General features: G+C 45.1%; 1 protein-coding gene across 1 annotated transcript in view; it reads right to left on the bottom strand.

The window, feature by feature from the left end:
- vps13b (vacuolar protein sorting 13 homolog B) overlaps window positions 1–22,073 on the bottom strand; it is a 328,731-nt gene that overhangs the window by 65,883 nt on the left and 240,775 nt on the right. Inside the window, 3 exon segments of the mRNA XM_080500575.1 lie at window positions 11,152–11,295; window positions 12,521–12,647; window positions 21,617–21,820. Of these exon segments, the coding sequence (XP_080356701.1) occupies window positions 11,152–11,295; window positions 12,521–12,647; window positions 21,617–21,820 (475 nt within the window).

The following is a 22,073-nucleotide window of genomic DNA, read 5'->3' as shown; positions in this document are numbered from 1 at the left end:
GGGAGAGGTGCATGTGGTCTCACTGAAGACCATAAGTGATGCTGCTGTGATCAGTAGGGGTGGGGGGGGGGGGGTGGGGGGTAGGGGGGGGACTCAAGGAGTGGCATGGCGACAAGAACAATCCTGGCTCGCTGTCTATTTACAGAGTTGAAATTAGAAGAGGAGGATTGAAGTAATCTTCCTTTAATTTCTCTCTGGATGTGCTCCCGGGGCCTCAGTGAGACCGGGCTCTCAGAGGAGAATGATGCAGACCCCCCCCCCCCCCCCCCCCCCCCCCCCCACCACCCTGTCCCCTCATCTGGGTTAGCACGGATGAGCTTTTACAGGGGAACAGAGAGGACAAGTCTCAGGGACTAATAATGAAAAAAAAGAGTACATGACAACAAAAAGGACAAGCAGAGCAGCCTAACTGAACTGGACAAGCGCGGCCCAAAAAGACCATGAAGGGAAGGGGGGGGGAAAAAAATGGCATCTCCAGATGTTTAGAAACCTGATCAAGCAACACCTGCAAAACTGTAAACTTTGAAACTTCTATACTTTACAGGCTCACAGAGATCACAAGAGGATTGGAGCCAGTGCGAGAAGGACAAACACTGTGTGAGGGGTCTGATGACTCTGATGGTTTGTGACATGCACACTGGACAAACTCCAACCACACAAACTCCGGCAGGTGAGATGGAAAATCGAGATCGGTTTTAACATACGCTGAGTAATGCTTTATACACGTTTTATGAATAATGAAAGTTGCGCAGTTCATCGTCTGTGAGAAATATTCATATACGAGTGGAGGTTTAGACAGTAAATAAATGTATACCAAATGTATTTGGAATTGCAATATTTATATTTATATATATTTATAACACCCCCACGATCAACACATGCCCCCCCCATTCCTTTTACTGCAGGGCGACTTTAAAATCGAAGCCCTGTTTACATGACAACGTTTCTCGTGAAAATACATTGTTTTTTGCACGCTTGTTTCCGAAAAGTTAGGCGTTTAACACAGCGAGGTTTTGGAAACGATGCATAAGGCTGCGTCCCAATTCTCCCCCTTAGCCCTTCATCTTACCCCTACCCCTTTGAAATGCGCGTTCACGAGAGTCTGAGGGGTGTCACATTCCACTAGTGCGCAAAGGCGGAGGGGTGAGGGGAAGGGCTATTCACCCCTCGAAACGAAGCGTTTACAGATGCACACTTTAAACCGAGGGGTAGGAGGAGTTTCAAACTTCTACGCAACTCACCAACAAGGACTCGCATTTCACATACATACACGCCTAAAGTTATATAAACCTGCTGTGTTTTATACTAGTAAGAGCGGCAGTAGCGCTGCCGTCTGCCGTATGTAGCTTCCGTGTGTATTTGTTTGGTGGAGACCGTGTTTATAACATTTTATTATTATACTGTAGAGTTCCAAAGTCTTCTAATATGGGTGTTTTGAAAACAGGGACCCCCGAGCAAACGAGGAAGCAGATGAGCAGAGGGAGAGGGGTGTCCCAAATCTAACGGCTGAAACTTTCATCCCTTTGTCTTTGCCCTCATTTTAGAGGGGAAGGGTGGAGGCAGAGGTGGAGGGCTAAGGGGTAGGGGTAGGGGTACAAAATCGAATTGGGATTGGGCCTAATTCTACGATAAACTGCAGAAATGCTGAAAATAATGTCGTTTTCATGTTGGGCCACGAGTGGGTGCTCCTGTTTTTTTATATTGAAACCACACACTCAAGAGACCAACACTGTTAATACACATTGACAATGGCGAGGCCACAGACAACCGTATGGAGAGTCGGTGAAGTTGGATTGTTATTCCGCGTGAGTCTCAACTGTAAAACTACCAAGTCCCAGTGTAACATGGACTGGGAGTCATGACTCTCTGGAACACAGCATTGTTTAAATTGTTGGTCGACGAGCAAATGTGCGGAAGAACTCGTGACTACAGCCGTACATGGGCAGTAGCGGCGCCTCTGCCTTTTACACAGAGACGGAGCTGGAGGGTTTTCAGAACGTTGTGCATTTCAGAAAAGTTCCCGCTTGGGAGACGTTATCAGGTGTTTACATTTTCAGCGGATATATACGAGCACCGTTGTTGTGTAAACCTGTAAAGAAAGTTATCGATTGTCACTTGAAAAAGTTTTTGTGTAAACAGCTCCTTAATGAAGCAGAGCTTTTATTTGTCACAGTTTGAGTGAACTTGACACACAATTCACTCTAAACTCACTCATGCTGCGCAACGTTTGACTCCTTAGTCTGATTATCGTCTATTTTCCAAATGAAAGATATCGTCAACAGCTGATTCGTTGATTGTGAGAAGACTTTCTTTGAAACTGAAAGCTGCACTAAATCTTTCTAATCAAAAACGACTGAAATATCTATTACAGCTCGTAATACGAAAACATGAAGCTGTACTGACGTTGAAAACCTGTTTTAATTTTACTTTTATAATCCATTCCGTGGCCTTTTATGTGATTTCCTTTTCCTACCCCACTAATGGCTTTCTCTGATGAATGTATTTCACGACTTGATTTTAATGTCCGATTGTTCAGAATTTAAATCAAACTGAGCTCACGGAGAGCTTATTATTATTATTTGTTTTGTTTTTTTAAAATTCTCCACCTTTAAATGACCCGGGAGAAAGACATGGGTGGAAAAAAAACAGAAAAATGTTACCGTATCCCTGGAAAATCTTCTAAAAGCCTGAAATGATGTGTACATTTTGCTCGGGGAGTAAATATTTACTTCGATGAGAGCAGTCCAAGAGGAAATCAGTAGTACACTCCTCGGATGTGGAAAGACATGAAAAGCCGAGCTGGGAAGCAGCAGCCACTGCACACTGGCACCGGCACCGTTCAGGTCATCCAATCCCCTCCATCACCTGTTATTCTAGGTGGATTCTTGCTTATACAGGTGGAGAAGAAGAAAAAAAATAAATATATATATATATATATATATATATATATGTTTCCTCTTTTCACCTCTTCAGACACGCACACAAAAAAAAAAAAGTGAACAAAGTCTACTGAGGTGTGTGTCTCAAGTAGTTTGCCCCGGTGTGGCCTGTTTTTACTGTTCCCCTGGGTCCGTGACCTCGTTTCCCTCGCAGGCAGAGAAAGTGAGAGAGAGAGAGAGAGAGAGGGAGAGAGAGAGAGAGCGAGGAGGGCAATCCTGCCTCCTGCTCACCTGAGTCGTCACCCGATCTCTGGGTTCATGGCGAGGGGGCCTCCTGCCTGCTCCTCAAAGGCGCCGTTTGTCGTCCCCCCCCCCCCCAACCATGCGCTCTAACAGAATTCCACCCTCCGTGATTTTATCTGGAGTTTTCACGCCAATTTCGCCAAAACCGATTGAGGGGAGAGCAAATTCAGCTGCTACTGATCTCAAATGGATTGAGTTTCCAAAGGGGGCCAATTTCAGAAATGTGCCACGGTTTGTGCTTGGGGGAGAGACTGGTCAGGGTGAAGGGGGGGGGGGGCTGAGCAGGGGAAGGTGAGTTGTTATGACTGGCTGTCAATTAGCAGTCGATTCACACAGGAGAGTCGGTGAGACAGAGGAAAAAAAATATATGATTTCATAACAAAAGAAGGGGCAGCGAGATGAACGCCGGCCGCGAAAAGTATGTGTGTTTAAGATAAGTCGAGACGACGACACTTACTTTGCAGACGTGGGGCGGCCAAAGTGGGAAACGGAGATGGCTGCACGGGGAGCTTTATTTATTATTCCTCTCAGCAGCAACAGGGCGAATGAAAATAGCGCTGAGCGGGGATGGGAAAGGGGTCAGGGTGAAAAGAAATCGGGCCCTCGGAGAGGGCTAATGGCCAGGTCGACCGGGCGAGCGCTGACCTCTCAGGAACATCGGCTTCCACATTTGGAGGCGGATGCTCTTTTTCTCCATTCTGCCTCCTCCCTGGTGGAGTTCTACCCTCTTCCTCACTTGTTCGGTAATCCTCTGTTACAGCTGTCTCCACTGTCTGCTGTGGATTTCCACCCCCCCCCCCCCCCCCCCCTCCATGTTTACGTTGGACAGCAGAGTAAGAAAGAGCTCCTCTGACACCTCACTGTCCTCCAGAGGTCGGAGGAGGTCACGAGGGAAATTTCACTTCTCAAAGCTCAACAGCTACGAGACAATATGAAACACTCATCGCAGAGAGGAGCGGCCCTGGAAATGGTTTACTTTAAACACACACACACACACACACACACACACACACACACACACACACACACACACACACACACACACACACACACACACACACACACACACACACACACACACAGCCGAAGATCCATTCCCCCGGTCACTCGCCGAGCCAAGCTTGTCAACAACACCGTGGCTTAGATAAGCTGTGCTGCAGGATCGTGATCCTTGGTTAACTCTCCTCCAGGACAAGCAGTGAAACCGTTGAACCGAAGAGCCCGACGGGTGAAAACTGATGTGGGGAAACGTTTTTTTTTTTTTTTTTGTTATTAAAGATGTTTTATTTGATTATGTATTTATTGACAAGCAGAGCACGGTGTTGTTTCTGCTGACTGCTGACAAACAGAAGGCCGGTGCAAGAGGCTCTGATCCAGCCCGACAAACCACCATGTAAATGGTAAAAATGTACTTTTCTCTTTTTTTTTACCCAAACAAATTTCTTAAGAGTAGCAGACACAACCATTGAGACTTCAGATATCAGTGATGTTGCCATGAAAGATAGCAATCTAGCGTTAGCCTCAAAGCCACGTTGTCTGGGTGACTTTGTAAAAAAAAAATAGGAGAAGCTTTTTGGACATCTAACTGTATTTTTTTTTCCACCAGAAGGTTTCAGTTAAATTGGCTTCATGTAGTCAATTTTGCTTGTAATGGTTTGCTATAGACAGTTTCATCGGTTCTACTCGGTGCTCTATGTGGCCCCTGAGCTAGAATGTCCCCGACACCTCAGATATCGATCAACTCTTCCTTCATACACTCAAGTTTTGCGTCGGGTCTCAGATTCTGACCACTGGTAGCACTCGAACGAGACGCAAGTAAGAGAATAAGCCACTGGACGGTACGATGTGTTCGACAGACTCTACGACTGCTTTTCGATTGAAGAACTTGGACTGTTGATCAACGTCTGTCTGGACGTCCCTTTATACTCAGTGTCAGTCACAAAAAAACTCAAACCAGTCACAAGACATGACTGATGAGATAACCACTAAACACTTCACCAAGTATGAAGACTTTTAGAAGACTGGGCCTTGAGTCCCTCAGTCATTCCAACAAGCTTAATGAACCCTTCCGTGGTGCTAACAGACCAGGGTGAAGGGTCCAGGATCATGTTTGAAGAAAGTTCTAACACCGTTGAGACTGTTCTCACGAGATGACGGACGTCTCTCCTCTGGCCCAGAGTCATGGAGTCGCTCGCCACCGTCAACTGCATCGGAGCAGGAAGGCTGTTTAAACACTACGCGGGCTGGGGGAAACAGTATTTTAAACAAGGACGGGGGGGAAAAACCCTCACCATACAAACAAATTTAAGTGGCGAGTATATTATCTGTACACCACATGCATCAGTAAAACACAACTATCTCCCCACTAATAACTTAAAACGACCGTCCAAACCCACCGACAAACCAGGGCTGCTACCGAAAACCATCCCCGCGCCTACTTGAGAGCGTTTCTTTTAATAGCAGAGCCTCTTGGCTGGTGACCCAGTCTGCCGTGAAGCGCCGCGCGTGCCAACTGCGCATGAGAATGCGGGCCATGTGTCTTGTTCGGGCCGGCATTAAAGCGTACACAGACATAACAGCGCAGCGATATTATAATCTACAGCCTGTCAAATTCTATCTGCATCCGGAGAGGGAGACCTCTTCACTACCGGCCAGCAAGAAGTGATGTAACGAGCCGGCTCTGGAAGGAGCCGGCGCTTTTCCGTGCAGGAGCGGTGCCAGTCCCACAAGGGAAAAAGGGATGAATGAGGGACGACAAAAGAGCATGGAAAAGGGAGGTGAGTGATCGATTGGGAGAATGAGAGAAGAGCTGGAGGACAGTCAAATGACTCAGGAAAGAGAGTTTAGCAAAGATAGTATGCCACATAACCTTGCAGTTTGTTTTTGGTTTTTTTTAACCAAAAGCAAAGAAAAGTGGGGATATAAAAGAAGGAAATAATAGAAAAGAAGAGCGGAGATAAAAAAAAAAAAACAGGTAATGGACGATCGAGACGTTTTCTCCATGTGTGTTTACTAAGAACCCTTAATTTGAAGGTTCCTGTGAGGCCTGATACCTTCCACCGAAACCATGTACTGGCTTGGCATGTTTCCGTGTGCACTGGCATTGTGTGTGTGTGTGTCTGTGTGTGTCTGTGTGTGTGTGTTGTGCATGAGTATTGGAGGAAGTCTAAAGCCCCGTTTCCCATGCGTGTAATCATCCCAGGATGAGGTGGAGGATGAAGCCGAGCGGGACTTCCCCTGTACCAGAGGGTATTTTCCTCTCGCACTGTGGTACAAGCACATGGCTGACCCGGTCTGCCTGTGAGTGTGTGTGTGTGTGTGTGTGTGTGCGTGTGCGTGTGCGTTCTTGCTCTTTACCCGTTTGCTGGATTACCTACCGTTTAAACATCCAACAAACAGTGATGCACATACAGTTTATAAAGAGATAGATGACAGTGGGGGAAGTAAATATAGACGGAGCGCATGTGGACGTGGCGCTGAAAGGTCGGCGGAGACAAACACTCGCGGAAATGTAATTGGCCTTTTTTATGAAGAGTGGACATCAGAGGAAACACACAGGTCAGCTGTTCAGTCGTGAAGAAGTGTCACAGTCCTGCTCTGAAATGAAAGCTGCAGACAGTTAGCAGGCAGAGAATGTGGGAGCCATATGCAAGTAAATGAACAAGAGTGTGTGTGTGTTTGTGTGTGTGTGTGTGTGTGTGTGTGAGAGCAGATGTGTGCATTTCAATGTTGCTGGATGACACCACTGATGACACAGCAGTGAGATAAGTCCCAGAAACCACGCCATCATCTATTCATAGCTCCGTGGTTGCTGGAAGCTGCCTCGACTTCACTTTATCATCATCGCCATCCAAAGAGAAAGAAAAAACAAAACAAAAAACATCGAGACGAAGTCAAATCGTGACGGACCGTAGCTAACGCCACGACAAACATCCAGATAACTCGGCGATTTAAAGAGAAACACATCTGCTTGGGAAAACCGTGCCGTACTTGCTTTGCATCTCTGTCTGGGATTTAAGTGGGAAAACTTGTACGGCGACTGCAGACGGCCGGCAACAAAGCTGGACTGAAACCCATTATGAGAGAACGATCGAGCGTCAGCACGTATGGATGGACAGCTCAGTGTCTAGAAATGGCTAAAAATCACACACACACACACACAACGCTTGCACACATTGCCCACGTGCCTGGCTTGCCTCAGTCCTGCCAGGGAACCTAAAAAGCCCCTTACAAAACAAATTCATTAGCCCAGACAATAAAACACAGCTGGTGAGGGGCGATGGGAACTGTTTGAAATCAGTGCCTGGGATTGTGCAGAATCTGTTCAAGACAAACAGCATGAGAGAGAAAGAAGAAAAAAAATAAAAGGACGAGAGGAAAAGATTTTGTAATGAGAGAGTGAGTAAGGAGCAGTGTTTAATTTAAAACTCCAGTTGGGGACAGTGCTGTGAGAAGTGGAGATGCATTATTGAGGCACAACAACAAAAAAAACAAAACAAACTGCCTGCACCAGATGCTTCAGTCCCCGGACCTGTTTTTAATTGAATCCCTTTGAAACAGGTTGTATAAGGGAAGTACAAACAAAACTGTCAAATTTGATAAATATCATCACCGAAGCTTGGATCGATTACAAAGAAGGAAAAAAAAAAAAAAAAAAAAATACATGTACACAGTTCCAGATTATGATATTGTGGAAACTGGCACTGCTAATACAAGTAAACTATAGGATGAGTGTGTGACATGCCAGCAGGGTGCAGACAGACGTGAGTGGAGTTTAACTTCGTCTAAAAAAAAAAAAAAAAAAAAAAAAGCGTTCACCTCGTCCTCACTTCAACCTCCAACACACTCCTGGATGGAGCTGTGTGTTTGTGTACCAGTGTCTATAGGAGCTGTGTTCCACAGGACACTGCGGCTCGATGCGCCACTAGAGGGCTCTATAGCTTGTGTAATGGGGGCCGAGCAGAAGAGGTCCGACCAAGCCTGAGTCATCCTGACCTCCCCGCTGCAGGGGCCGAGCAGCCGGACCCGTCCGGACGCCAAGAGTCTTACGACACCGAGATGGATGGAGGCACAAATAGTTTTACAGACTGTCAAAAAAGAGACGAAGCCAGACCAACATTTATCCAGAGGAACCTCCATTCTCTGCAGCTGCGTTGAGGTGAAAACACACTGACTGACCTTAAGTGTTTAAGATACTATCATGTCAAAAACCTTTATAAGCCTTGTGAGTAACGGACCTGGTATAATGCACCTGAAATGAACAGGGCATCATCAAATAGTCAAAAGGAAGGCATGTTCTACAACCTATAGTCTTAATTTCCCCCCATAAGTGAAGGTTGATTATTAGATTACCTCATTCTGGACCCGTGTGTCACTGCAATTTTGCCTAATCCTGCTGAGGACTGCAATGAAACAGCAGATGCAAAGTATGGAAGGAAAAAAGTTCCCATCCCTTTGCATGAAAATGAGAAAAAAAAACAAAAACAAAACAAGACAGCCCAACACAGTAAGCAGCTACTGCCACGATGTTCTTGAGCAATCCTCCGAAGCTCCAGTTCCTCCAGGAGTCACAGCTCATCATAAATGTGCCGAAAAGTAGAAGGACAGGAAGGTTTCACGCCGTACGCGTGAGGCCGTAAGGTGTCGCTGGCAGGGTTTGTGTAGCTTTGAGGAAAAACAACGGGACCTCAATGAATCAAATCTAAATGGTCTAATTTAACTGGTGACACTTTCTTGGGGGGGGGGGGGCTAAGACTTTTTTTCTTCTTCTTTCAATTCTGAGCCTGTTGCCAGCAGACCTCCCAGAGTAACTGCTGAGATTTCTCATCCTGCCTTGAACCTGGTTGAACCCTCTGCAGCCGTGAGCTGCCCCTCAACAGAATCAAGCCATGAATCATTACGAGTCAGGGGTGAGGGCTCGGAGATCACCCAAATCAGGAACAGATGCACAACAGGCACCTCCCTCGGCCTTAACTGTGCAACTAACTACAAGACGAAGAAGAAGAAGAAGAAAATAGAAGTCAGAGAACGTCACGGTATCTTTCTCGGATACCTTCCCCGCAGAGCTTCTGAAGTGATCTGTGTGGACGGTGAGCGTCAACAAAAGGTTTGCGATGTTAGAGTGGGTAACTCAAAACATTTCCTGCCGAGAAGCCTACGTGACATTACGGGAGTCTTTATGGGATCCGAGAACGTGAGACACCGTCTGCACTTCCTCCCGTAAAGAACTGAAAGAGCAGATAACAGTAAAAAAATCAACTCTTTCATTACGTCCCCGCTCGCCCCCCCCCCCCCCCCCCCCCTCGCCGTCTCCAACCATGCCCCCCCCCACCATCGTGTGGGACTCCCATCCTCACCACAGCTGGTAAATATTTTTATATTGCGTTCCATTAGAGAGCTTCATTAGGCGGTCGGTCGGGGCAAACGGCGCCTGGGAGAGAGCCGTGTCCTGTAAACAATAGGAAGAGTCCTGAGAGCTGCAGCCGAACACGGCGCAGTAAACGGGAGGCCACATTAAAGAACTGCCCCGTGCTTCGAGGGAGTAAATATTTGAATGCGCTGGATTCACCAGAAGGATCCACCGACATTGTCAACACGACTCCGAAGGATTCCTAATCCAGCGAGGACAGTCCATTTCGACACAAAGAAATATAGAATTATTGTTATCGGCGAGACGGGACGAGGCTCGGTGTGAGATTTAACAGTGTGAGATTTCAGCTACGACTGCAAACAAAGAGTGAGAAGTGTAAATGTTTTTGTAAAACAGGAAGGGTGAGTCCAGATTGGCTCGTTGCGGTTCAGTGAAACAGACCCCACTGTGCTTCTTGTATTGACAGAACGGCATCATGCAGCGTGTTCATAATAACTTCACTGCATTCTTCTCCGACTGCTGTGAAAGACAAGGTGATATCGGCAAGAAACACTTTCCCTTTTTTTTAACAACCTGCGAAGGGAACGCGAGCTTGGATTAGACCGAGTTTTACCCTGCTGATGATGTGTTGTTGGTGTGAATGCAAGGCAATGCAAGGCAATGCAAGGCTTTCACACTCTTGAGATTCTGTTTCTGTTTATTCTGGACGTTTTTCGAATCGCTAAAACTCTGGCAGTCTTCACCCGTTCGTAATCATTCAAATATTAAATCGGGAAGCTTTTTCGGCACTTTCCGGCTATGTTCCGGCTTTTTTGAAATCTCGTCAACTTTTTAAAATGTTTCAACTTTTGTGCCACTTTTTTCCAATGTTAACGGATGGAGACATTTTTAACTAGCTATAACTTCTTCAAATCTTAACGGATTTCAACCATTAGACTTTTAAACTGTTCAACTGTTTCAACTTTTAGTAACTTGTGCAACTTTTTGAAACTTTTTCAACTTTTCGAAACTTTTACAACTGACACTTTTTCAACTGTTTGACACTTTTTCCAACTGTTTGACACTTTTTCAACTTTTTGAAACTAGTTCAACTTTTTGAAACTTGTTCAACTTTTTGAAACTAGTTCAACTTTTTGAAACTTTTTCAACTGTTTGACACTTTTTCCAACTGTTTGACACTTTTTCCAACTGTTTGACACTTTTTCAACTTTTTGACACTTTTTCAACTTTTTGAAACTAGTTCAACTTTTTGAAACTTGTTCAACTTTTTGAAACTTTTTCAACTTTTTCCCACTTTTTCAAAGCATTCTCGTCTACCTGCCGCAGGCAGGCAGCAAAAAGCATTACAGTTTGCATTCTCACTATCATGCATTTGCCTCGGGAAATGCAGATCATCTAGAAATTGTAATCCTGCACGTCGGCTGCCAGCAGCTTTATGATGCTGGTATCAAATTGCAAACAAACTGTACCGTCTTTTCAAAGCTTTGTCTGTCAGAAAGAGGAAAAAGAGATGGTTTCCAAGGGTAAAACCAGCCACGTGCCCCACCTTTTAGCTGACATGGTTCACGTGTGCTCATATTTGTGATTACATGCATGTACCTCTGTGCTTTTCTCTGGCGCGTCCATCCCCACCATGTTGTCCCCGAGGAGCTGCTGCAGGAGCTGCACCTGGGCAACACTGAGGTAGAAGTCCAAACTGCTGGTCACGTTCACCTCCAGGGAGTGGCCACACACCACCACCTCCTGGAGGGACAGGGGGATGGAAAAACAAGCGTGCGTCAGAGGAGGAAGAGCAGGAAACGCATCCAAAACAACACGGGGATTGTTCGTGGGCCCCGGAGCATCGCGGCGCTCTCTGTTCGACATTGAATACTCTCACTATCTGCACCATCTCTCGGCCTCTTTCTTCAAAATCGGTCCCTTCTTGCGTTCTTCCGTCTCGTCCTCCCGAGGGTCCCGCCCACAGCCGGCAGTGTAAAAACCTCCGCCCGGAGGCTACATCTAATAGGATATTACTCACCGACACTGTGGGTTGAACCGCACACACACACACACACACACACACACACGGGCCAGGCCTACAGTAACTACACACAACGGTATTGGGCCCTTCTGTTCAGTTTCAACCTTTTAACGGAATAAAAAGGCAGCTGAAGTTTCACTCGATAGCCAGTTTGGCATTAATGCCACTTCCTATCATCGGAACAGAAGGATGTCAGTGTTATGAGTAGTAGTAGTTGTTATTGTGTGTGCAGAACCGACGACCAAAGCTGCAATTAAACGAGAATGAATAAATGAAGATTTAGACGACACGACTGGCTCGCAAACTGCAGTATATAAACAATTTCAATGGTTTCTCCGTCTGTGAGATAAACATGCATAAATCTGCTGGAGTTAGTGGGTCTTTGTTTTAAACTAATAAGATCGTTATCAGAAAACCCCCCAGCTCTGAACAAGAATGTCCAAAATACTTTTTTTTTCTGTTTCTGTTCTCACTGGCTCCGATTCTAAATTTACGAACACTTATGTGTGTGTGTGTGTGTGTGTGTCAATGAAAACTATGGATTAGCTGTTAGGCATCGTCAAGGGGCACGTTAGCGTGGTCGGACGAGGCATCAAAGAGGCAGGAAGTCCCAGAGAGCCGAGCCAGAAAACATCAGCTGTACAAGCAGAGGAAGGTTTGAACTCTGGGGGTCAAAAACCTCCATCACATGCCGGACCGGCCGAGGGGAGGCTAATGACTAGCTTACTGTACGCTAGCAGAGCCACATAAATACTTCTGACGTCTCACATAATCAGTGTCTATTTCCACATGAACAAGGGACTGTGAGAGTAACGGTTGCAGTCGCGGCTGCTGCAGGGTCATGGACGCCTCTCAACCAAACAGACGGAGCGAACGGAGGCGACGTAGCGGCTTGTGAATTTAATGCATCTTACAGAAAAACGAGCAGGTTGTCGGGCCACTGACCTCGGACTGCCCGCCGTCCGGGGGCAGGGTCTTGCTGAAGATGATGGCGGGGGCGGCGGTCACTCGGACGGAGAAGTCGGTGAGGATCGGCGTCAGGATGGCTCGGCGCTCCTGGTGCCTCCGGATGCTGCGGCGACAAACAAATGCAATCGCCACGGCGACCTTTGAGTCTGAGGTTTTTATGTGTTGTGACACATAGAGCTGTGTTTTTCAACCTTTCTTGAGCCAATCACACTTTCTTTCTTTGGAAAAATCTGGAGGCACACCACCACCACCCGGAAATGTTAAAATGTGAAACTCTGTAGCCTCTATTAACAATATAAAGTCGTTCTCATTAAATTTTTATCAACAGGAATCCAGTAAATCCAGAAACAATGTCTTTTTTTTTTAATAGTGCCTCCCTCAGTGTGAAACCTGGACCTGATGGATGAAGAGCTGAGATCCTGGTTCACATTCTTCCTTTTCAAAAACTTCTCCATCACTGTCACTGACACAGTACTTTGATACAAGATGGTAGCAGGAGGTGGAGATGAACCACACTGACGTCTGTCACTTTACATTTCACCGGCAAAGTTCTGTGCTGCCCTCTAGTGGTATAAATAAAGCCCACTGGACGTCCAACCCGGTTCAGTGAAATCCATTAAAAATAGAAGGTGGATGGCACGTGTTTAAATGTACAAGCTGAGCGAACAGGCGGGAGGAAGCTTTTAATTTGAAGTGCTGTAGAAGCTTCAGGGGACGGGAGGAACCGTAGGGTTGCTTCTCCACCAGTCCACAACCTTCTCAGACAAAGACCAAGCCGCTTTTCAAAAAGTCTCACTTGAACTCAACCTGAAATTCACTCCAGAGCGCGGCGGCGACTCGGAGCACACGTCCAACTCAACCCACAAAACGGTTCAAAAGACTGGAAGGAGGCTGAACGGCTGCGGACGAAGCCAAGGCAACGGCGAGATCTGAATCCAATCGAGGAGTCGTGGCCGGACTTGAAAAGAAAGAGTCGTTCAGGTTTGATTTCGCCCGACAAAGCCGCGCTGTACAGACGTGCCAGCCTGATTGAGGCATGTCAACACGGACTCTGCAGCCAGAGGTTCATCTAGTAAACACTGAGTAGAAGCAGGTGAAACGTTATGCAACCGTTTACTTCACTATTTGACCGTATTTTGTAATAATATGGGCTATTTTGCAAAAAAAACCTAATTAAATTGAAAAATGATGTACTATTTAATAGTGGTGAAACATCCAAGGGGGTGGATGCTTTTTTTTATTGACTTTGCATAAATTCCAGCTCAACAGGGTTTATAAGCTGATAGAATAACAGGAAGCAAATAAAAAAAAAAACTACTGTACATTAGATTGAAAGCAAAAGGGAGCTCATTGATATCGTCAAACCGAAAACAAAGTATTTGAAAGTAACCTTTGAAGTATTATATAAACATATGTCTACACGTTTGCACATTATTGTGCTCTAAGAGTAAAAAAAAAAAACTGAAATGTAAGTGATGAAAAAAACAGCTGTGGCTGATGTTTGTTGTTTACGGTTATGTATGTAGTCATGAGTCCCTCGTGTCTCTCCTCTGAAGGAACCTACAACAGGAGGGTTTCTAGAACAATCCCCAAAGTCCAAGTTATGCACATTTTAGCCTGCAGCTGATCCTCATGAACGCCGATCCAGTGGAATCTAACAACACCTTGGAAAAAGCTTGAAGTCTGTGTAAAGCAAACGCAGAAGTTTCTTTCTGGACACACTGTATATGTTAGAAAATGTTTGCATAAATCATGTGAAAAGACTGTGATCTCTGCCGTACTGAAATTTCAAAGTGGGATAGGTAAACAGTTTTTGGTGTCCTTTTGAATCTTTTTTTTTTAGATTTTTTTTTTGGAAACAAAGATCTTCTGAGGCTCACGTCGTCGTGGGCTCATGCTACCATTTAAAAGCCGACCTCCTCTTTTCAATTTCCCCCAGATGATGGAGTGGTTGTGGCTCATTTCAACGCTTGATGGAGAGCAAAACACTGCAAGAGAGACATTTTTGTGATTTTTTGCACCAAATAAAATTTACCTGGCTTTAGCCAGTTTCGTCCATTTTGACATTTTAGAATAGCATGGAAATATTTCATTAATCCCAGAATGAAATTCCTTTAAGCACGGCTCCACACAAAATATACAGAAATAAAGTTGAATATCCAGTAAGACAGGATAACAATTCAATAAGTTATTTATATATTAATTAACAATAATTAATATATCCAAAGAAAGGTTAAAATTGACTAAATCAGCAAACCTATTTACAGGGAGGAATAATAGTCTCATGGCCACAGGAAGGACATTTTATCTCTTTTCAAAACACTTTTGCTTTTTTTTTGCCATTATGAAGCTTTTTTCCTGTTAGAAATTCTAGTCAATTAAGCTAAATCCATAATAATAATAATAATTATAGATGTACAATGTGTGAAAAAGTGAATATACAAAATAGAGATGGATTCAAAAACAAAAAAAACATCTACTTACACTAATTTTCACTTATCTAAACATATATACCCATGAACACACACACTAAATAATTGAAATCAAAGTATGCGCACCCCTATCTCGACATACAGAGTTATATACATGTATATATAACACGTCTGAGGAGTAGGACAAAATTAAACTTAATAACAACAGTTTATAACTCATTTGAATAATATTGTCAGTTGTTGGAGGGTTAATTGCAGTTTCAAATTGAAAGGTTAAAGCGAAAGATCTCAGGGATTTAATACAATTTCATGCATACTTGCCTATTTTTCAGACCTGATTTGACTGAGTTGGACAACATGGTGTAGAATCTGGACGTCTAGTGAACAGAGTGACAAACGGAACCCTTTAACGGACGTATTCGTCACGACAGTGCAGAGCGAGGAATCCTACTTATGTAAACAGTGTTGGTGTTGGTGTTGACGTGGACCAGGACCACCCGTAAGGGAACACTTATTCGCTAAAAGCCCCCCCCCTGTCCTTTATTTACTAATAACTTGTTATGGTTACCAGTTGTAAAATGTTTCTAACACTGTCCCGTCCTGCCCGCGAGCGACAAGTCAACACAGCACAGTCAAAACCACAAAATGTTCTCCGCTGGCGTGTTGTTGCCTGTAAGCTGACAGGCAGACACACGTTTCAAACTTGTTCCGGCTTTCTAAATTCGAACCAGTGGAGTGAAAAGCTATAGTTAGCGAAAAAAAGAAAGAAAGAAAGGAACTTCAAATGGATTTTTGTCTTTGAGGCCAGCTCCGTGGAAAAAAAAAAAAATCTCCACGTCGTCAGCTTATTGAAATTTCTGGTCGAACGCGTTTAAAAATGGTAACAGAGACGTTGGGAGACGTTATTTGACAAGTCTCAATTGGGAACACCCCTTAATGGCGCGCACACACAGACCTTCTCATATCAACTCTCGGCCTCACTTAATGCTCATTCCCACAATCGAGTCATATTTGTGGGAACATTTGTTAGAAGTCAAACAAATATACACGCGGGCTTTATAAGGTGGTGTTAATTGCCACATCTGCTGCTATTAAAACAATCAAGGGGCGCGGCTTCCAATATTTACAGTTGGCCGGGGGATTACGAAAGGGCCCAGTTTGTAGGTGGCCCCCGAGTGCAGTACTTAACCAGAACCAAGATCATGTTCGCTTCTGCGCCGCAAATGTGCATTACCGAGTTGCCCTTAAGGGATTGTTTTCTGACACATTTCTGTGTGGGGGGGGGGGGGGGGGGGGGGGGGGAGTCTGAGCCTGAGCGAGGCCTAATTCAGAGGTGAAATGATCTGTGAGGCCAATTGGTGTTAGCTAAGCTCCCCTCAGACGGTGGATTGAAACAATGAGCGTCTCGTTGCAGGGGACAGGTGCTATCATTCACTGGTGAGGCGAGGAGGCGTACGGCTCGGTTTACCAGTAATATGGGAGCCTCAGACCGGGCTGGAGTAGTGTGTGTGTGTGTGTGTGCGTCTCGGTTTGAGTGTGTGTGTGTTGTACGAGCAACAAGAGCTTGCGAGAGTAACTTTTCTTTCATTCACTGCCCAATAATGGGATCAGTAAATGAGAATATCAGCAGCGTGGATTAAAACTGAGGCACACACTTGGGTGGCTGACATGGAGGGGGGGGTGGTGTGGGGGGGGTGGAATGGAGAGAGTTCACAGCTCCCTGACACGGGAGCTCTGCTTGCCAGCGACTACAAACTGTGACGAGGACAGATCCTGTCAGTGGATCCCCGGCGCTGGAATTTCCTCGCAAAAACCTCAGGAAGCAAACTGAGGCCCGCTGCAGATCCGCAACTACTGGAAGTGAACCCCCCAAAAAAACCGGCAGAGTGAACATACCACAGGTCTAATGCTGGGTGAGGGTGTGTGTGTGTGTGTGTGTGGGGGGTGGGGGGTGGGGGGTATCGATGTAAGGACTCGGAGAAAGGTGTGAACTTTGGAAGTGGTGTGTGTCAAAACTCGTTACGACCAAGGTGGTGCGTTCCAGCCGGTGATTGCAGCAGACAAGTAAAGCTGTGAACTTGACTCGCCTTTCCTCCGGCGTGTTGGAACGGCCGAAAATCACATGTTCAGTTATGACTCGGCGGCGGCGGCGGCCGAGCGCACTGCAGTACAGCAAAGCCCATTTTCCAATAAAGCCTCCAGTGCTGCTGCCATGGTAAGGCGAGAGGGGAGAGAGGAGGGCGACCACAGCCACCATGAATGATTTGTTTGGAGCCTAATAGTGAAGCATTAGGGTGAAACTCACAAGCCTCCGCGACGACGGGCCAACGCGACCTCACTGAGATCCCGCAAAAGACACACTTGGTTACCGATGTTAGCGAGAGAAGAGGTGGCAGGAGACGGCGGATTGGACTCAGCCACACGAAGGCCTTCACACTCTACACCAGGGGTTGTCAAACATGTGGCCCGGGGGCCAGAAGCGGCCCGCCAGAGGATCTAATCCGGCCCGCCATGGGATTTTTTAGTATAAGTATAAACATGAAAACTGAAAGAGGCTGATGTAAAAACACTAGATTGGCAAAACCACCCTTGGTCAGAATTTGACCCCCGACATTAATGCATCTGTGGAGGTCACACGACGCAACACCTTTCACAATAAAGGTGTCCAATTTATGCGAAGTGATACTTTAGACACGTAAACTCAAATTTTTTTTCCAGATAACGACAAATTGTTTTAATCCTGAATAATAATATGATATCCAGATCCAAATATTGTGTTTTTTTTGTTTTTTTTTTGCAAATGTAATATCTGATTAACTTTAATATGTATATTTCAGAATAGACTGGCAAATTCTTGCAGTTACAAAAGGATCTAAAGAAGGAAAGACTTTGCATTTGTCCATATCTGCAGTTTAATGTGTTACGTTTGACTTGTTCGGCCCTCCAGAGGTCACATTAGGTTGATGTGGCCCCTCAACTGAAATCAGTTTGACGCCCCTGGTCTGTAGTGTTGCTTAATCTTTCAGGGAGAAAAGTTGCAGTTTTTATAAGAACTTAATCAAAAAACCAGACTCGCAGCGATACTATGAACACTAAGACAATCGAGCAATTCAGCCACTGTTCATCCCCTGAAACCCCAAACCTCACGTCGTTGAACCTTTCAGACAATGTGGACTTCGTACTAAAGCTGCACGTCGCTGCTTACAATAGCAGAGACACAGTTTGAATGAGTGGAATAAGAGAGTGGGCGGAGCCTGAGACACTTTTACAGTATTAGTTTCTCTGATTCGGTAGTAAGAGTGTGAAGTTTTAACCTGTTTCAAAATCACTGTAGGAGGAGACAGGAGAAAAGTTTGTGAAGTTTGGTCTACCAAACCACCGGGGAAGGATAAAAAGAAATGTTGGGAGATCAAGAGGTTACAGACGTAATCCCACTGAAAACAGGTCGGAACATTTGAAGAATTCTATGGTTTTGATGATTAAAAAAAAAAATAAAAATTTGCATGGGGATGCACTGATTCTAATGACTCAGAAAGACAATGTTTGTTAAAAAAAAAAAAAAAAAAAACATTGCTTCTGTGCTTATATGTACTAATGTTTATGTGCTTTGTTTTAGATGGATACCAGTTTTTTAGAATACCAGTAGAAAACATGAAGTGGGAGTCTTGTTCTTACGGAAGGTAATGTTTTTTTCCCAACATTATACGCATTGTATGACTTAAACACAGAATAAACACTCCTTTGTGATTTAGATTCTAAAAAGAGCAAACAAGAGGCAGAATCAGACTACAGAGTCTAAGGAGGTCAATACATCCTCACAATGAGTCTGGACGTACTGGACCAACTTAAACTTTACAATGTGTCTCAGTTTCAAGTGTTATTAAGGTTAGGCTAAGGAGAACATTTCATGCAGAAGGTTAAAGTGCTTAAATCAAACTCTTAGCTTTGTAGTGATGTGGTTCCACAGTCGTGGGGCCGTTAGTCTTCAGTGGAACATTAGTTATTTAGCTTGCGGCATGTGAGCCTTTCAGGCTTTCTGCAACAAAGGGACGAGGGTGACACTGACCTCCGTGTGGAACTTCAAACACATGTTAGTGCTGCTCGGTGACAGCTTTTAATGAGAATCTATGTGTGTCTGATCACGAGACTTAATCCATCCCAGGAGAATAAGTACCTCCGCAAATACGTCTTCACCGTTTTGCAATGGCGCATTACGTCTGAGGACGTTATTACCGCCAACGACAGAGGGCCACTTCATTGTTTTCCTGGCCGGGCTCCAAAAATCACGAGTGTCTGCGTGAGACAATAAAAGAAAAAAACAACGGCATCCATAATGAGTGTGCACGGCTGCCCCCCCCCCCCCCCCCCCCCCCCCCAGTGTGCATCTCGGTCCAGGCCCCCGGTGACCCGGGAGCACTCGGTCTCAATCAGAGCCCGTGTTGATTTTTGCTCCACAATCTTCCACGGAGCTTTATTTTTAGTTGACAGGGAACACATTTGGACTCTTTGCCTCTGATTCTGTGATTTTTGGGCCTGTTCCCTCTCAAAACATGAGTGGGGGGAAAGGGAAAGAAAAAAAAAAAAAAAAAAAGGATGCGGGGCCAAATGGGCTGTTAGACTCGTGCTTGTTTTAGCTCCCGAGTCTATAAAAAAGTGACAGCATTTGTAATTATGACTGTACATGGAGAGGCTCCGCGTTAGGGAGCTAACTCAATAACTGCAGGCTGCTCCCACATCGAGAGTGATGGTAGGAACTATGGGACATTCACGGGAGATCTCACGCACACACACACACACACACACACACCTAACTGGAACCGAACTGAAACATGCATACAAATAAGACGAAACATACTGATTTGTAAGCTGCTGAAGGCTTTAGATCAGTGGTTCCCAACCTTTTTTGACCAGTGTACCCCTTGAGCTGGTTTCCATGTGAAAAGTACCCCCTCTCTCGTGTGTGATTATTCGCCTTAATGTGTACTTATATTTAACCCTTTGTCTTTCTATCTATCCAACTGCTCATTTAAATAAAACAATTATTGTGAGTGTAAAAACATACCTTTTAATGAGACACTTGCGCTTGCTTGTCTTTCATAAGTCTTTCATAATTCCTTTTTTCACTGGGCTCCCCTGTGCCTGCGTCCGAGGCGACGGTAGCAGTAGCGGTAGCTGGACGTTTACTCCTGCCTAGCCATGCATCCATGTTTACAGTCGGTATGCAGCTAGAGTTAGCTAGCTTCGCGAATCGTGCGCGCCCGCAGCAAGAACGTGAACCTTTTTTTTTTTTTTTTTTTTTTAAAGCGCGCCACTTTATAGTCTTTTCATATTATGTGCATTGTAGTGTTACAATCACTGTGGACGAACTGCTACTCATGGAAAATAAACGTATGGCCTTACTAAAATTCATGATATAATATAATATAATATAGTATAATTTTTTTTTTGTGTGTGTGTGGATACTGTAGGCTAATTTATAATCTTTCTGCGTACCCCCTGCAATACCCTCGCGTACCCCTAGGGATCCGTGTACCCCCGGTTGGGAATCACTGCTTTAGATAGTCACGAGGACCTCGGTTTGCTTGGCAGTTGGACAACACACAATGTTCTCTCACACACACACAATATTTGTATTTTAACTGACCGTCAGTAATTTTGCTAAGCTAATTGTTCACAGGATAATAATATAATGAAAACAGGATAAATCCCACCAGTATCGCAAATCTGTGACGTGTGATTGGTCTCCTTAGGCGTAATTGAGTAAAAGAGCAAAGACTCCATGCAATGTAAGATTTTTTACAAGCTTCCGAAGCTTTTTCCTCTCAGTATTTAAGTTCTTCAATTTTGATTGCCACTCAATCAATTTAAATCCCTGAGTTACTCAACAACGTTTTAATTGAAAATCAATGTTAGTTTTCATTTCAAATCGTGTCTGTTTCCACGGAAACTGCAGAAAACAGTGTAGTTTGCATGCCAGGCCACCAGTGGGTGCTGCTGGGTTGATTTTATGACGAAACCGCAAACATCTATACAGAGAAAAGTACGGAGGCACACATTGTTATTAATATCCATTTTCAAAGTTTCACTTTCAGTGGCTCGGAGCGAAAATTTTGCTTTTTCGCTAGAAAACGTTATTGTGCAAATGAGGCCTAAATCTGCTCAGGCCTCAGTTCTCGGGTGAACCTTCAGCCACGTTGCTGCCAGTTGTTCCTGTTGGAAGCGTCACATTGAGAATATAGCCTTTTCCCCATGAGCCGCCTTCCCTTGTTGTCTTACATCTGTTTAGAAAATGCAGACGGCATTACTGTCAAGTCATAAAGCCATGAAATTGCGGCTAAATATCCTTTGAAATGCAATCAAAACATTTGCCGTTTCGCCGCTGTAGGCCTTTCGACGTATTCCCTTCAACGAGCGACAGATGTGCCGAGAAGAGTTCAGTCACGTCTGTTTGCTTTGAATCAAGTCATCAAAGATTTGCTCAGATACGTCACTGTGTTTTTTTAAAGACTGGGGAAAAACACACTGACACCTGCAGGGTGCGCAGTGCTTTCTTCTTCACCGAAAATCGTGTGAATATTAGAATAACCTGCGCAACTTGCACCTGCTTGGGACAATAGAAACGCTGCTGTTTGCCGCTGACCTGCTGGCCATGTTCCACTCCAGGGCCGGGTTCTGGGAGCTCCTCTCGCTCTCCGGCGAAACGCCTCCCTTCACGCCCTCTTTGTCGGGCTTCAGCTGCTCCCAGTGAGCGGTGCCGATGTTGATGGACTGCAGGTCGATCTGGTACTGACGGTCTTCCACCTCCGACCCGGGGTCCCGCAGGATGCCGAGGTTCAGCGCTCGCCTGGTGACAAGGGAGAGAGGGAACAGCCTGAGATCAGCTGCAACCCTCCAGTTGGACCGGGGGTCTGCTTGCAACATGGGGAAGGAATTGTGAAAGGAAAAACAGGGAGCGTAATCGAAATGTAATTTGTTCAGAGGTAGTCGACGACTCACATTCAAGAAGCAGGTATCTACTTCCAAATAAACCCAGAGTAAAATGCGAATACCTTTATTTATTGGTACAGCAGCTCTATTAGGTCAGGTTGTCCTGTGTT

This window comes from Blennius ocellaris, assembly GCF_963422515.1.
Source record: "Blennius ocellaris genome assembly, chromosome: 8".
Lineage (NCBI taxonomy): Eukaryota > Metazoa > Chordata > Actinopteri > Blenniiformes > Blenniidae > Blennius > Blennius ocellaris.
This window is presented reverse-complemented; position numbering and strand designations above follow the sequence as displayed.